General features: G+C 45.3%; 1 protein-coding gene across 1 annotated transcript; it reads right to left on the bottom strand.

Annotated features, from left to right (window-relative positions):
- Positions 1-413: 413 nt before the first annotated feature.
- Positions 414-15692, bottom strand: rgs9bp (regulator of G protein signaling 9 binding protein). The gene is made up of 3 exons (XM_076984845.1): positions 15286-15692; positions 11013-11319; positions 414-1337 (listed from the first exon to the last, which is right to left on the bottom strand). The coding sequence occupies exons 1-3, from the start codon at positions 15373-15375 to the stop codon at positions 973-975; spliced, it is 762 nt and encodes a 253-aa protein (XP_076840960.1). The 5' UTR covers positions 15376-15692; the 3' UTR covers positions 414-972.
- Between the last annotated feature and the right edge of the window lie 1848 nt (positions 15693-17540).

Genomic DNA, 17540 nt, shown 5'->3' with positions numbered 1-17540 from the left:
CTTCGCGGGTAACATAATCGTGGGAAATGTAGTTTTTGCTCACTTTTTCTCACGGGGCACATAAAATGACGCGGCCACATTTGGCACCTGTGATATACATGCACGAGGAAACTGTCATATACTACCTCTCACGACAGTGCCACCTACTGGACACTTAAAATAACATGCGAGGCAAAGAAGACTGATGACCACTTCACATGGAAGTAATAATATTTAATATATATATATATATATATATATATATATATATATATATATATATATATATATATATATATATATATATATATATATATGGATGTTTTAGACCAGTATAGAAGAAAAGGCATTAATAATAATCACGTGGTCTCTCATTTCCTGAGCCTTTTGAAAAAAAGTTAGTTGAAAAAAATTTAAATTACTGTCATTTACAATACTGTAATGAATGTCTTCTTCCCCTGTCTAAATTTACTGTTATTTACAAAAAATTAATTGAATGAACTGTCTTGATTTAGTGTTGTTTAGTTTTATTAAAACTATCTCCTGCAACTACGTATGTTTCCAACTTTTCCTTGAACTTGCACCATTTATTTGTACTTCAACACCTTTTTCCATAACTATAAAAGGTGTTGAAATATGAGTAAATGGTGCATGTATTGTATAATATCTGTGTCCTATGCGTTGTGATGTTAATGTGTTAACGGAGCTACTGTTTGTATGCAAGACAAATTTCAGATTTGATCTGACAATGAATATCATCATGATCATCATTACTTACAAGTACAACCCTATTGACCAAACCCCCTTACTTGTATATTTATTACAACAATTTCTGTTCTATGTGTGTTTTGTAACCATGTTATTTTTTGCCTTAACCTGTACTGTCCAGTCATCTTCCTGCAGGATCATTGATCTGGAGATCAATTCTGGAGATAATTCATTCAGGATCCAATCAATTGCTTGCATGCAGAACACTGGTAGACTCCACCTGTCTCAGGCCAAGAGCACCATGCTGACTGACAGCACCACGGCCACGGTAGCCCCACAACACAGCAGCAGCATCACGGGTAGGCAGCCATGGCAGGTGCACAAGCCACCGGGTGCCTCCTCATCTATAGACAGGAGTGACAACGAGCTGCTGCCACTGCTGAGTGAGGCGTAGAGAGGCCCGCTCGCCTCCACCGTCCAGGGCAGCACGTTCACCTTCAGCTCCATGTCCTGCAAGGTGCAGTACACCCGTGCCATCTCCTCCTCCAGCTGAGTCTGCTCCAGGTCCTCTGTACTGGATGCCTGCATGCTGGCCACCGCCTGCATCTCTGGCAAGATCAGGGCACGGGCTGCTACTTTAGCCATGCCTCCTGCATGTCATAGACAATCAGCCGATCAATCAATTGATCAAACAGGCAAGCAAACATACAATGTCCCTCAAAACAGAAAAAAGCTTTACATAAATTAAACCCAACACTTATCCACTTTAATAAATGTTATTGATGTTACAATTCATATGATGGAGTGTGGGGAGAGAACATATGGAACTTCTTGGATCTAAACATGCTATACATACATAGACTATATTGCCAAAAATATGTATAAAATTAAGCACCTAATCATGCAGACACATTAGTGAAAGAATGGGTCACTTTCAGGAGCTCAGTGAATTCCAGTGTGGAACTGTGATAGGATGCCACCTGTGCAACAAATCCAGTCAGGAAATTCCCTCACTCCTTTACATATTCCACAGTCAACAGTCAGCTGTATTATAAGAAAATGGAAGTGTTTGGAAGCCGCAAAGTGGTAGGCCATGTAAACTGATGGCGCAACTTCAGCGGATGCTGAAGTGCATAGTATGAAGAAGTTGCCAACTTTCTACAGTGTCAATCACTACAGACATCCAAACTTCATGTGGCCTTCAGATTAGCTCAAGAACAGTGCACAGAGGTCCATGGTCGAGCAGCTGCATACAAACCATACATGACCAAATGCAATGCAAAGCATCGGATGCAGTGGTGTAAAGCACGCCGTCACTGGACGCAGTGGAGGCGTGTTCTCTGGAGTGACAAATCGCGCTTCTCCATCTGGCAATCTGATGAACAAATTTGATGAATGGCACTTGTAAAGTGCCAAGTGTAAAGTTTGGTGAAGGGGGGATTATGTTGTGGGATTGTTTTTCAGTAGCTGGGCTTGGCCCCTTAGTTTCAATGAAAGGCATATTTTGGACAATTCAATGCTCCCAACTTTGTGGGAAGAGTTTGGAGCTGGCCCCTTCCTCTTCCAACATGACTGTGCACCAGTGCACAAAGCAAAGCAAAGCAAAGCCTTTGGGATTACTTAGAGTGAAGACTGAGAGCCAGAATGGTCAAAAATCCCCATAAGCCAGGGGTGTCAAACATACGATCCGTGGAGGCCAAGTGCTGGTAACTGTGACGGGCAGGGTGAGCGAAATAAAAAGGAAGCCAAGTCTCAGGGGAAAAGGATGGTTTAATATGAAAAGTGCGCAAACCAAAAACCCGTGACTTGATCCAAATGAAGGATATAATAACTAGCGGTCAACTGGTACAAAGACAAGACATATATAGACAAACAAACGACCCTCAGGTGAGACGGATTGCAGGCCCCGCCCAACTGAGGGACAAACACGACAACCACAACACCAGGGGGCTATTCCAGAAAGCGGGTTTAACAAACTTTAAACTTAACACTGAACTCTGAGTTGTCTTACCCCGATCTGACATACTCAGAGTTTTCGGTTCCAAAACGGCTGATCGGAGTTAAAGTAATCAGGGTCGCTCAACTCTGAGTATGTTGACCCAGACAGAAGCACGTTCACGTGTAACTATAAAAGGCATTCTTAATGGAACACAGATAAATAAGATTTATCATGGAGTTAAATGCGAAAATCAGCCGAGCATCGTATTTCACACCACTGTAGCTTGAAGTATTAATGACTGTGTATGCAGAATATTTAGATATTATTACACGTAAATGTAATACTGTGGAAGCAGCTAGAGACAGGCAGTCAGCATGTCAAAAAATCAATTAATCAATCAAATTTTATTTATATAGCGCTTTTTACAACAGTTGTTGTCACAAAGCAGCTTTACAAGTGTCTGAGTCCTAGCCCCCAGTGAGCAAGCCAAGGGCGACAGTGGCAAGGAAAAACTCCCTAAGGGCATGAGGAAGAAACCTTGAGAGGAACCAAGACTCAGGGGGGGAACGCATCCTCTTCTGGCCGATGCCGGTCACCATGCCAATGACAACAATTTAGACAGAAGAACAATTTAGACATGTAAGGGATAATGTCTAAATTGTCCATAATTGCCAACAGAGTTAATGCGTGAGTGAAATATATATTTTTATATTTAGCAGAAGGGTGCAATTATATTATTATATTCTCCAAATTTATAATACTGTATTGATGTCACGGTCACAGCTCCGGACCCTTCCCTGTGGGCGTGCCGTTTCGTTGTCTGCGTGTCGTTATGTCCATGTATGTACTTCCGTGGGTGTGGGTTGTTTGTGAGCGTGTTCGTAGTCGCACCTGTGCCTTGTCTCGAGATCACTTGGGTAGGTGTTCGCCACCTATTTAATGTGCATTCGCGCAACGTCTTGTGCTTGTCTTTGTCTGAGTTTACACGTTGTGAGTGTTACGTGTTTCTTCGTGCGCTGTCTTGTGCAACACGTTTAAATAAAGCAGTGACGTCGGTTGCTAAAACCAAGGATCCGTGTCTCGTCCTTCACGCTGCACCCGTTGTTACAATTGAGGTTTAAAATATTTTTTAAATTGAAAACTTACTAATTCCAGGTCTAATCTGAGTGGTGTGAAACACACATGGCATCAGATAAATATGAAGTAGGCCTATAAGAATATAGTACAAAGTGGTATGGTTGTACATAACTATATCTTATTCTTAAAATATATTCTAAAATATATTTATTTACAGGAAAAATGAAATAATGAAACTTAACAGTCAATTTGACAGTAATGTATATTAAAAGGTTACATGGTGGGGGGGGGGGGGGTGGTTTCAATGTTGTGTAAAATCGCACTAGGGTTTGCAATGATTTAACTATTACACTGCATGTGAACAACTAGCAAAATTACCGCAGGCCTGCTCTGTTCACATTTGTTGTACAGTGTGGAATCATACACGGTGTCACGGTCACAGCTCCGGACCCTTCCCTGTGGGCGTGCCGCTATGTCGTCTGCGTGCTGTTATGTCCATATTAGTAGTTCCATGGGTGTGGGTTGTTTGTGAGCGTGTTCGTAGTCTCACCTGTGCCTTGTCTCGAGATCACGAGGGTCTGTGTTAATCACCTATTTAATGTGCGTTCGCGCAGTGTCTTGTGCTCGTCTTTGTCTAAAGTTCATGCCCGTGCAAGCATACGCGTCTGCGTGCTTGCACCGTTTGTGCTGGGCTTTACGTGTTTGTCATAAATAAACGTTGTATGTTGCACCTTGCAACGCTCGTTGTGCATCCTTTCTGCGAGCGTTACAGAAAGACGAGCCCCTACAATGCCAGGATACATGTCGGCACGCAAGAAGGGCAAGAAGAAGGCTAAACGACGTCACGCCTCTTCCCCTGCGCGTCGCCACGAGGTACCAGACCCGGAGGAGGTGATGCTGCAGGACCCCGTCTGCGCGTGCCTATTGCGCCAAGTTCAGGCGGCGGAGGACGAGGAGGAAGCGGAGTACTTCCGACTGGCCGCGAGCAGGGTATGGAGCGAGAGGCACTGAGCAGAAGGGACCTTCCCCCCGGCGGACCTGGAGGAGACTGAACCGTTTATGGTGGGGGTAGGCGCCTTTGCCCTCACTCCCCCCGAAGATGAGTTCGGGAGTGAGGACTCCGGAGAGGAGGAGAGTGAGGGTGAGACCAGCTGCCCTTCCCCCACGTCAGAGGCTTCCCCGACGTCAGATGAGGAGAGGGAGACCAGCCCCACGCCATCAGTCTACTCCGCGCCGACCATGTACTACGGCGAGGAGAAGGAAGACACCAGCCCTCCGCCGTCTGAGTGGTCAGAGTACACTGAGCACTCCGATGACGAAGAGAAGGAGGTCACCAGTCCCCCTCCGTCGTGGTACTCAGCCCCGTCAGGAGAGGAAGAGCAGGGCGAGGAGAGTGAGGGGGAGAGTCTCCGGTCAGCGAGTTCGCTCCTGACCATTTAAAAAGGGGATAGGAGTGGACCGGACAGTCCGCCCACTTCGGTGAGTAGGGACTCCTGTGGGGAGGAGCCCATGGACCACTCCCGATGCGAGACCCCCGCACAGTCCATGGACTGGAGCGTGGCCGAAGAGGAGATGCCGGCGATGGACACCACCCCCGATACCGGATCCGGAGGAGGCTGGCCTGGCGGAGGAGTGAACCGCGGACCCGCCGGTCGCGCTGCACCTCGCGCGTCCGCCAGATGGGCCACCCCCAAGCGGTCGACCAGTCGCGCTGCACCTCACGCGTCCGCCAGATGGGCCACCCCCAAGCGGTCGACCAGTCGCGCTGCACCTTGCACGTCCGCCAGAGGTGCCGCCCCCAAGCGGTCGACCAGTCGCGCTGCACCTTGCGCGTCCGTCAGAGGTGCCACCCCCAAGCGGTCGACCAGTCGCGCTGCACCTTGCGCGTCCGCCAGAGGTGCCGCCCCCAAGCGGTCGACCAGTCACGCTGCACCTTGCACGTCCGCCAGAGGTGCCACCCCCAAGCGGTCGACCAGTCGCGCTGCACCTTGCGTGTCCGCCAGCCGTGCGGCACTCGGCGGTGAGCGGGCGGAACAGGCGGGCGGAGTACCGCCATCTACGGCATCTCCAGCCCCCGGGGCTTTCTCGCCGCTACAGGCGTCGCACAAGGCGGGAGGCCTGGTTCCGGGGATGAATGTGTGTGTTCCTGTGATTCTGTCTGTCCCTATGTGTCTCCCGAACCCACTGTTCCCATTTGTGCCCTTCGTGTTTCCTGTACCGGTGTGCGTGTTTGTACTCGTGCCTTTGTTTAATGTTTTCTCCCCTGTCTTCCCAAGGAGGGTGTTTTAGAGCTGTTTGCGGCGGTTTCCACCATCGGGGGAGACGGCTCTCGGAGGCTCGACGTGAACTCGGCGGCTCCGGACCTGCCCTTTGGTGTTGGTTCGGGGCTTTCCAGCTGCGCGGGACGCTCCGGGAGTAGCGAGCCCCTGGTGGAGGGTTCTGTCACAGTCACAGCTCCGGACCCTTCCCTGTGGGCGTGCCGCTATGTCGTCTGCGTGCTGTTATGTCCATATTAGTAGTTCCGTGGGTGTGGGTTGTTTGTGAGCGTGTTCGTAGTCTCACCTGTGCCTTGTCTCGAGATCACGAGGGTCTGTGTTAATCACCTATTTAATGTGCGTTCGCGCCGTGTCTTGTGCTCGTCTTTGTCTAAAGTTCATGCCCGTGCAAGCATACGCGTCTGCGTGCTTGCACCGTTTGTGCTGGGCTTTACGTGTTTGTCATAAATAAACGTTGTATGTTACACCTTGCAACGCTCGTCGTGCATCCTTTCTGCGAGCGTTACACACGGATCCTGGCCATCTGGCTTCAACATTTGTGATGAGGTGGGAGGCATCACATATGATCTTCATGGGGAGTAGAACGGTCAGTTATAACATCTACGTTATTTTTGTTACCATTAAAGTACATTATTCATTAGGGGTTATAAAGGTTAGTACCTGTACATTAATGCTATGGATGGATTCAGGGCCGGAGTCGGCCCCTTTTTCAGCCCGGGAGTTTCATGCCCAAATCCAGCCCAAAATTATTTTCCCTCCCAATCGGCCCAAACTAGAGACTGACATGAGCCAGCCCATCGGGAATTCTTCCGAATCTCCCGATTAGCCACTCCGGCTTGGGATGGATTTTCTGTTTATGTAATCGCCTTCATGTTCTAATGGTGCTGTAATATGTAGCATATGTGGGTTCCATCAATGCAGCCGATCACTCTAGGAAATCCTTAAAATGTAAATGGAGTGAAGTTCATTATATATTGCTTTTCCTTTGCTTAATTTCTTTATTGTCCGTGTGAATTAAAGACAAACCAACGATGCTGTGGAATTCCTCTTTGATGTCCATAACTGGCTTATGCCCAGGAAACACCACAAAAATGGGCACTAGTCGTTTTAATGCCAGACATACTTTTCGGACAGACCGACATACAGTAGCTTTGCTGACAGGTTCCGCATCTCCTACACTATAAAGAAAACTTCCACTAGCAAAAAACGAAGAGGGATGTATAAAAATCTGGAGAAAATTGAGGGCTGATCTGCGATGTGTAATATTTGAAATGTGACGCTTAATAATGTTATTGATGTAAGTAATGGATTGTCCCGAAAAATGATAACGCTCATTGAAAAATAATCCGAAAATGATTTTAGGCCTATGAATATTTGGCGAATAAACTGAGCTTCAATATCCACATGATCCTCGAGGAAAGGACACGTCATGATGACATGTTTGTAACTCTGGTTTAGGTACAAGTTAACCTGCCAGCAAGCAGGTTAGCTTCAGAGCATAAGTTGCTATAGTAACTGACTCAGGTTCTCTCTAAGCTCAGTTTCTGGAACGGAAAACCTCGAGTTTCCGTGAATTCTGAGTTAACTTACCCGGGTATTCTTGGAATACCCCCCAGGACAACTGCCGCTGTGGACGGAGGCGACCAGTAGGGGGCCCACCGTACCATGACAGTAACATGCCACCACCTGTATGGTCAAAGCCCGCCTGGGGGTTCAGTCCAGCCCATGGAATAAACTTGCATTATTAAAGAAGTAACGAATAAACTGAATTGTATTTAAAATCTGCAGTTCCTATATTGTCCGCTAGGGTTTTAGTCAGTTCTAATGCTTTACCCACTTTTTCTGTTGACCCTGGCACTCTTAAGTCTTTGTCAAAAAAGTCAGTAACAGAGTTTTGCTAAGTAAAATATTATTTCTTATGCAAGCCATATGTTATGAGTGTGTTTAAAACACATTTTAAGTGTATGTGTGACGGGCAGGGTCTAAAAACTAAAAAGGAAGCGATCACGCCAAGTCTCAGGGAAAAAGGTATGGAGTCAAATTAGGGTCTTTAATGGTGACGAAAAAAAAATAATATCGCAAATATAAGATTAGCATTTTGCATTTTACGTTCCTAATTTGTTTCTGCAATACTTTCCCTCTTTTGCGTTTCTTTCTTTTCTTTGTGTTTCACATTTTATGTTGCTGCTTTTGTTTTGCAATACTTTCTCCCTTTTGCGTTTCTTTCTTTTGTTTGCGCGTCACTGCTTTTCTTTGCGTCTCGCATTTTACGTTCAAAATTTTTTTTTTGCGCTTCTCTCTTTTCTTTGCTCCGGTTTTACCCTCTGTGTGGGGGCGGGGAAAGAGGCGTGGCCAAGAGCGAAAGGCGTGCTGTGAACGTTCAAACAAACGCGCAAACAAAAGAAAGAAACGCAAAAGGGAGAAAGTATTGCAGAAACAAATTAGGAACGTAAAATGCAAAATGCTAATCTTATATTTGCGATATAATTTTTTTTTCGTCACCATTAAAGTCCCTAATTTGACTCCATAAAAAGGATGGTTTAATTGAAAGTGTGCAAACCAAAAACCTGTGCAATAGTTCCAAATTAAGGATATAATGACCAGCGGTCAACTGGTACAAAGACAAGATATATATAGGCAAACAAACGACCCTCAGGTGAGACGGATCACGGGCTCCGCCCACCTGAGGGACGCACACGACGTAACAAAACAACAACAACAGCCGCTGTGGACGGAGGCGACCGGTAGGGGGCCGCCTCACCATGACAGACCCCCCCACCAAGCCGCACTCCCCTCCACTGGGTGTGTGGCACACAGGGGCTGCACACAAAACACGAAGGGGCAGGAAGGTAGGGACAAGGCAGGGACACTCCCCCTGCAGTCCAGGAGCTGAAACACAAAACATAAAACATTAATTAGCTCACCTCCCTGGGCGGGACCCTGGACCAACTGGCCCGTCAACAACACATAACCACGCCCTGGTCGGTCACAGGGCCCTCACGCCCTAACCGGCCTTCAGCCGGTTAACCCCACAGGTGTGAGGACGAGGAGCTACGGCTCCTTTATTGTCCCTAGTGTATGTGTGTGTGTGCAGGTTACCTCTCCAAGGCGTGGCTACGTCACCTCCTGGACCTACCTCCTCCCAGAGCTGACCCCTGCCTTCTGCTAGGGGTCACCCCAGCCTCCTGGGGAGCCAACCCCTCCTGGGGCCCCTCACTGCAAGGTGGACTCCTCCACCCAACCCAGGAGTGCCAGAGACCGAGGGCCAGAGCACCCCCCGTTGCGGGCTGGGGAGCAGCCCCAAGGGCCTCCTGGTCACCCCGAGCAGGAGGGAGGATCTCCATCCTCAGCAGGAGCTTCTCAGACCGGAGCCCTATGGTCCCCAATCATCCGGGGGCCCCAGCCCTCTAGGGAGGGGCTCTTTATGACCGGGCTCCGGTCACCCCACAACATAAGGGGGCTCCTGCCAGGTGGAGACCCCCACAAGGTCCAGGAACACCGCCAGGGAGAAGCACCTGCACAGAAAACACACACACACTCACACCCAACCACACACCAACACAAAACACAAACTCGCCTCAGACGCCCTCCGTGCCATACCCAGTGGCACGGGACCACAACCGGTCCCCCCCAAACACACATTTAGGGGGGGAGCATGTGTGGAATTACACGCAACATTTCACTTACACGCGAGGACAAAACACACACGCAAATACTAGACAAACAAACAAAAACGGTGTACAAACAAACAGACGGGACCCACAAATGCGCACTCTACATATGCACACACAGTGACTCGCTGCTCATGTTCGCAGTCGCTCCCCACATGAAACACAAGACAAAACGGGGAGCAAGGCGACGGTGAGGAGCGGCACGCGCGTCACACATAAAACATTCAACATGAAACACAGCGAGCACGCACACTGATCCACACATCCGTCAACATGTACACACATTTTACCTCCCACGAAACATGAAGAGTCTTCCCAGGGAAGACGCCCTGGTCCTTGCCGCGCCACAAACACGAAAGCACGGCGGAACTAGCTCTTAAAGAAAAAGAGACTAGCGGCTTCCGAAAGGTGGCTGGTCATTCTGTGATGGGCAGGGTGAGCGACTAAAAAGGAAGTGATCATGCCAAGTCTCAGGGAAAAAGGATGGTTTAATTGCGCAAAATTAAAAGTGCGCAAACCAAAAACCCGTGCAATAGTTCCAAATTAAGGATATAATGACCAGTGGTCAACTGGTACAAAGACAAGACATATATAGGCAAACAAACAACCCTCAGGTGAGACGGATCACGGGCTCCGCCCACCTGAGGGACGCACACGACGTAACAAAACAACAACAACAACAGCCGCTGTGGACGGAAGCGACCGGTAGGGGGCCGCCTCACCGTAACAGTACGGAGTCAGTTCGTGTGTTCAGAATTGCTTCCCAGATGTGGAAAATGTCACTGTTATCAGTTTTAATGCATAATGCACTTAAATAAATGTTAAACTGAGTAACAGTTTTGTTGAAATTGCACATACTTTTCTTAAAAAGTAAAAGTAAAAAGTTGTTCATAATATATTTAGTAAAATGACAATTCGTTTCAAATAAAGATTTTTATAATTTACTTCTTTGCACTAATACAAAGAAAAAAAAATTATTGTTAGTTCCATGTAATTTTTGAATGAATTTACTGGTCTGGCCCCCTTAAGATCCGATTAAGTTGTATGTGGCCCCCAAACCAAAATGAGTTTGACACCCCTGCCATAAACACACTCCTAAACCTTATGGACAGCCTTCTCAGAAGAGTGTTGTTGAACCCTATGGATTAGGAATGGGATGTCACTTGTTCTAGCTGCAAAGAGTGGACTTAAGCTCATGTGTCAGTCAAGAAAGGTGAGCGAATACTTTTGGCAATATAGTGTGTATATATATATTACTTTAAAGTACGTGTGGATTATGTGAAAAATCCAAAGAAAAAAAATCCAAGTGTAAAGTCACAGAGTCATGGCCAGTTACATGGGCACGTGTTTGTGTTCCCTTACCCTGCATACCAGTCTGCACCCGGCTGCTGCTGTTTGTCATAGAGAAACTGTGGCCCATGTGGTAGACCTTGCACATATCTGTGTGAAAAAGCTCTAGGCAGGAAGAGAAGACCACCCACTGCAGCTCAGCTTCCCTCCTCTCCTGGTTGGGAAGGGATCTGTCCCGCAGCCGTGCTGTTAGGTGGTCATGGCAGAACTGGAGAAGTGTCTGGCCACATTTGCATGTCTGTTGAAGCTTATACCTCAGCCTGGCACAGTCTGTGCTGCTGCCCATGCAGGAAGCCAAGTGCCGGTAACATGCCACCACCTGTATGCTCAAAGAAGAAACAGAACATAAATAAAGGCTTTTAGTTACATAGCGAATCTTTGGAAGGTTGCATAAATAAAGCATCATGGGAACATAGGCCAGGAACAACTCCAGACCAGATAATCCAGACCAAAAATTAACATCATAATTAAAAAACTATTAGGCCTACTAATTTTACACATTACAGTAAAAAGTATACTTTTTATTGTAATGTGTAAAATTAGTAGGCCTATCATTGAGCTGATGACACTGTAAAAGATGTCATAGCAGACATCTGCAATATCCAACTGAAATATGTTGGGTTGAGCAATCACACGTTAGAAATTTATGAGCGTCATTTAGTTTCGTTTTTATTTTTGAAATGCACATAAATCTCACAAACATACAGTGATCACACTGAGACTGACAATGAACGCTGACAACACATACGTTGCAAATCGAACACATGACGCAGACCAAACAAGGTGCGATGAATAAAGCGAACAACACTAACGACATAGATGAACACACATACCAAGACACACATGGAAACAGCCATATGTGGACGAACATAAGAACATAGACACATCCGAAGGGAGTTATACTGTGACACATTGCAGTTTGTTATATATGCAGTTTGTTATATACTTCATTGGCTTCAATAGGTCTCACTATTGACCAGATGTGAGTGATCTAGCAAACGCAAGAACTGAATAAGGAAACTGTTCTTTGAGTTTTCAAGCATTTTGTATGGTGTTTGGGTGAAAGCAGTTGCATTTGGTCAAACACTGCAAGGTGTCAAAGCTTCTTAGTTTACCTGAAATATAATTAGACAGATGATATCTTAATTAATTCATAAACTGGTAGGTAATGTAATTGATTGTTGAAAAACATATGAAGTAAAAAGTATGTACATATGTAATTTAACATCATCCTGATAACATTCCACATGATATTGGTATGTGGGTCCAATATTACTAATAATCTGCTTTTCATGAAAGGCCTATTTTAGGATGGGAGGTCTATTTCAGGATGGAATAACTATTTTAAGATGAGAGGACTATTTTAGGATGTGATGTCTGTTTTAGAATAAGAAGTCTATTTCAGCAAGACTGCAAGAGGTTGTCCCCTGATAAGAGGACATGAAATTTTGGGCCGCACTTTGGACACCCCTGCTAAAAAACAAGTGCGGCCCCGCATTCAAATTTTCACTGGCCCACAGCCTCTGTTGACTCTATTGCCAAATGCGGCCTGCGTCCAAATTTCCACCAACCAAAATTCCAACAGTTCTCTATTGACTGCAGCATTTTATATTTCACCTGAAGATGGCAGTGTACAGTAGAACCCCAAAACTCGACCGCTTCGGTACTTGACATATTCGGAGGTCGACGCAAAATTTTGAGAAGTTTTTTTTTCTCGGAGCTTGAACAAAACTTCAGAATCCGACCTGACTCATATGAATTTTGTAAACAGAATAGGCCTACAGTTTGTGCTTCGGTCACATGCTGCTAGTTGGCGTTAGTTGGCGGCAGTGGCGTGCACAGACATTTGGGGGGGCAAGTGCTGGGGGGGTGAAGGGCACTTTTTAGCGCACATGGAACACTTAATTATAAAAAAAATTACAAGCACATGTTGAATGAAATTTGACATTTTATTTTGTAACATTCTCTAAACGTGAGTTTTCAATGTAGAAAAGTCACGCAGCCAACTGATAAAATTCATATCCAATATTAACTATATACAGTCATTGTTAAGTCCTTCAGTTAACTTCTGTTTACCCTCCACTGTCTGCAGGCCTTGTTGCATATATTTTGGAATTACTAACTCAATTTATTTGTATGTGGTCGTCCTCACGTTATCTTTCATTGATTTGGGCTAAAGCGACTAGTTTATCAGGTGACCAGTCGGCTAAAAATGCTTAGTAGTTTGGTGCTGTATGAGACATTTTACTGCACAAGAAAATGATTTCACGTTGGGCTTAGAGGGCAAACGGTAGATTTTACCGATAGAGAAGTCTATCTATGACTGTGCGTGCTGTGCTGAAGACGCTTCCTTCCACTCGCTGAACTGAACTGCTGCTGCAGCGCATCTGGTCAGGGGCGGACTGGCATACATTGCTACCGGGGATTTCCCCGGTGGGCCGCCTGTGGTTTAACTCGGCCCGTGGAGGAGCCACTGCCGCGCACTGCGGCCCCGGCCCGTAGTCACGCTGCTGTTTAACGGTGTTATTACCTCCCCCGCTCCAGTTAGACTAACCTGCTCAGCGCGGCCGTGGACTGATCCTGTAAACACATGAACGAGTTGGACCGGGCCGCGGACTGGGCCAGCTGATGCGGGCTGACGGTATGCAGCGGAGATAAGAAAAAAAACAACTTGTCCCAGAAAATCCGGGCCGGACTACGAAAACATACAGCAGTTTAAATTGTAGATAACATGTTATTTTAAATGTACTGCTGTCGCCTCTGCAACGTCTAGGCAAATTACCTTAACACGGTTAACACGGACGCAAGTGGCGGTCTTAAAGGTTCCAGAGCACTGCGCACTGCGTTTTTTAAAAGCTATTGAAATTCTTAGATTATAACTAACCACCACAAATAGGTAAGAGGAAGAAATACCCACGTTAGAGTTGTAGGTTGTTCTTTAGGATGCACTTTGCGTAAAACAACTTGTTTGGTGGTCTTATGATGGACTATTTAAAAGCCACTATGTGGCTTTGTAATCATATTATTGCTGGAATTAATATTGTCCATATGACAATAAACGCCGTCATATACACTACGTGCCATGCATAGATTCATATACAGTATACACACACACACACACACACACATACATATATATATATACATACACACATACAGAAATTATATATATATATATATATATATATATATATATATATATATATATATATATATATATATATATAGTGGGCCAGTCTGTCAGGAACTCCCAGTCCGCCCCTGCATTAAAGGAAGAGAGAGGTCGGGTGTGTGCGAGGTGGTGGCTCATTTCAAATCATTTCAAACCGACCTCAGTAAAATGATAATAATAATAAAATAAAAAAAAACAAAAAACCGAAGTTTCAAAAGGGCACTTTCGTTGATAAAGGGCAGAGTTGGTGGTGCTTTAGCACCACTTGATGTCTATGTGTGCACGCCACTGGTTGGCGGCGTTGTTCAATGGGTTTTAAAATTTTGAGGGTTTTAAGCTTTTGCTGCATTTCTGTTGTTTTTTTGGGTCTCAAAGACATAACAGAACATCAGAAGAGAAAATGGTCAGAATAACAATAGAGTTGAAAAAGGCGATCATAGAGAAGTATAAAAAGGGCATTCGTGTGACGGACTTAAACATTGTAATTCAACTTGATGGTTGGGATTGGATTAATCATTTTCAGTTATTTCTTATGGGCAAAATTGATTCGGAACTCGACTGCATCACTTCTCGATGCTCCTTCCGGAACGAATTAGCGTCAAGTTCCAGGGTTCTACTGCACACAGCCGCACACATACAGTATGATCCCCACACATATTCACCTGACCAAATCTGGCCTTCACTGCAAAAAGTTTGGACACCCCTGCCTTAAAGTAAATATATTTTTACTGTATGATTGTATAATCAAGTAAAGGTTTGTTACTCCTGTTTGTGTGTCATTCATGAATACATTTAATTCTTCAATATGATAACTTAATGGATTCTGAATGCTAGTATTACTCTATGGACCACCATATTAATACTACAGGACATGTCAGAGATGGACCTCTGAAAATTTTTAATATATGTGTTTTGGTAAATTCTGAATGTTATTTTTTAATTCAGACATATTTATTTATAATTAAACATTTGTAATTCTAAACCAAGTTATGTGAAATAGATATTCTCAATTCACAAGCATAATTGTGAATGAGATTATTAAAAACCTAAAGAATTAACACAACATAATTTGACAAGAAAATCAGTATGATCAATTTACTAAATGAAACCTACCTTCATGAGGGAGTCCAGCATTGCTTGACTCTCCTGGAAGGAATGTGCTGAGGTTCTGTCATCAGCAACTTTGTTATTCGGGAGTAACATAAGATTACTGCTTTTGTTGGCTAAGGCCTGTCCTGGTACATGAAACGGTCTCACACAGCCTCAACTATCCAGCTTCATATCTTCATACCTTTTCTTTTGGGGGTCAAATTGCCCCATGGTCACGCTTACCTCAATATACCTTACCACAAATAAACAACAATGCTTAAAGTTGTTTATATCAACCAGGTAGTTTCGTCCCACACTGTTGAAGCCAGAAAGATCATTGTTTCAAGGAGAGACATGCATGGGATTTGAAGCCTGAGCTGAGAGCTGGGTGTGTTAATCCAGCATCTGTCCCATGTGTGACGCATTCTGAGTGGCTAAGCTCATTATTTGCTGCTGAGAGTAGCAGTGATGTTGTAAACTACTTACTGCCTCCAACAACCAATTGACCACTGCTACCCTTGTACTTTTTGTGTTAAATTCTTGTATACTGATAGTAAAACTCAACTCTCAACTGCTACTCTCTATCTATGAGTGAGATACTCAAAATAATAAAGTATTAAAATACTTGCTCTTGTGTTTACAGATCCCCGACCTATGGGAGTTCCATCTAGGGCAGAGAGCTGTATAGGTTGGCGAAAGGGGTACAAGGGAAACTGTAGAGCCTAATGCGAGGGAATTAAGCATAAAGTTCCCCTCTGCTCCTGAGTCTATTAGTGCTGTGGACACACATATATCAGTGACTGACATGAGAACAATGGGAAGAGACGGGGATTTGCAGTTCCAGTTGAGTCAGACTCATCCTGGTATTCCGAGTCTTGGACGCTGGATCTGTAACCTGAGGACTTAAGAAGTGTCCTTTCTTTCCATAATAGAGACACAATCCCTCCTCCCTACATTCCTGCCGTTCTTCTGGAGTCATTTGGGAAGAGTTGCACTGCATAGGATCTTCCATTCTATTCCCGTCGGTTGGTCGCATATCTTGGCGGGGTAGGGGATTCCTAGGATGAGCATGCTTACTCTTTTGCTCTTGCAAGAGATTGTTTATGCGTATAGTCAAAGAGATGCGTTGGTCTAGCGAGGCCACTGAACGATTGCCCTGTTTTAGTTTCATTAATAGATCTCCACAGGATCTTCCCCCATGTGGATGTTCGAATACCGCTTTAAATGCACTCAGGAACCCATCATAGGTCTCATTTTGATTACTCTCCCAGGTAGCCGTAGCCCAATCCAATGCCTCTCCTATGAGGCGAGAAATAAAAAAGTCCTTGGTAGATAGTTGTTGAATTATATTTCACATTGCAACAAAAAACCCCGGCACGCCTCAGGAGAGCCAGCACACTTGTCTGGTTTACTCACAGTGTTAGGGCTGGGGAAAGCTGACTGAATAACCGCCGCAGGAGTGGGAGGGCTAGGAGTAGGGTTTGCCATCCTTTGAAGCTGCAGGTGGATTTCTTTCATGCCTGGCGTGATGTCTGCCAATTGCCGTTGGTATTCGACTTGTTGCCTTGACAGGACCTCCATCGAATCTCCTAAGTCACTGAAAAGCTGCTGATGCTGTCCAAGGATCTGGCCAATGAGCTAGCATTAGCAAGACTGCCAGAATCCGCCGTCTATTGGTAAGGCGAAGTATGGGAGTAGTACTGACATCTTCTAGATTGGGGGATACATACAACTAAGTATCATCTGTGTACCAATGGAAGCCCAATGAATGATTGTGCCCAGCAGTAGCATATACAATGAGAACAATATGGGGCCCAATACAGATCTTTGTGGGACACCATATTTAACCTTTGTATGTTCTGAGCATTTGTTGTTTACAAGTACTGTCAGGTAGGATTTGCTGGACAGCTCCTGGGGATTAAGACCAGTTTTTTTTCATCAGTGGCTTGATGACTGCATGTTTAAATGATTTGGGGATGTAGCCTACTGTATCGGTGGTGCCGGAGAGACGGTCGAGACATGAGTCCGCTGGTTTCAGACCAACAACATTACGTTTATTACACAAGTGTTGCGCAATAGCGCACGAGAACACAAACACACACACGAACGTGTAGACTCAGACAACGACGAGCACAGGACACTGCGCGAACGCACATTAAATAGACAAACCACATAAGCCCCGCGTGATTACGAGATGAGCCACAGGTGAGACGGATTATCACAAGAGACAACCGCACCCACGGAGATCCACAGACGCAGACAAGTAGACGTAGACGACG

Source organism: Brachyhypopomus gauderio, unplaced genomic scaffold (assembly GCF_052324685.1).
Source record: "Brachyhypopomus gauderio isolate BG-103 unplaced genomic scaffold, BGAUD_0.2 sc34, whole genome shotgun sequence".
In the NCBI taxonomy this organism is placed as follows: domain Eukaryota; kingdom Metazoa; phylum Chordata; class Actinopteri; order Gymnotiformes; family Hypopomidae; genus Brachyhypopomus; species Brachyhypopomus gauderio.
This window is presented reverse-complemented; position numbering and strand designations above follow the sequence as displayed.

Coding starts and splice junctions, on each gene's coding strand:
- rgs9bp (XM_076984845.1), bottom strand. CDS start 15,375: ATGTTACTCCCGAATAACAAAGTTGCTGATGACAGAACCTCAGCACAT. Junction 11,320..15,285: donor TGCTGGACTCCCTCATGAAG/GTAGGTTTCATT, acceptor TTGAGCATACAG/GTGGTGGCATGTTACCGGCA. Junction 1,338..11,012: donor GGTGCAGACTGGTATGCAGG/GTAAGGGAACAC, acceptor TATGACATGCAG/GAGGCATGGCTAAAGTAGCA.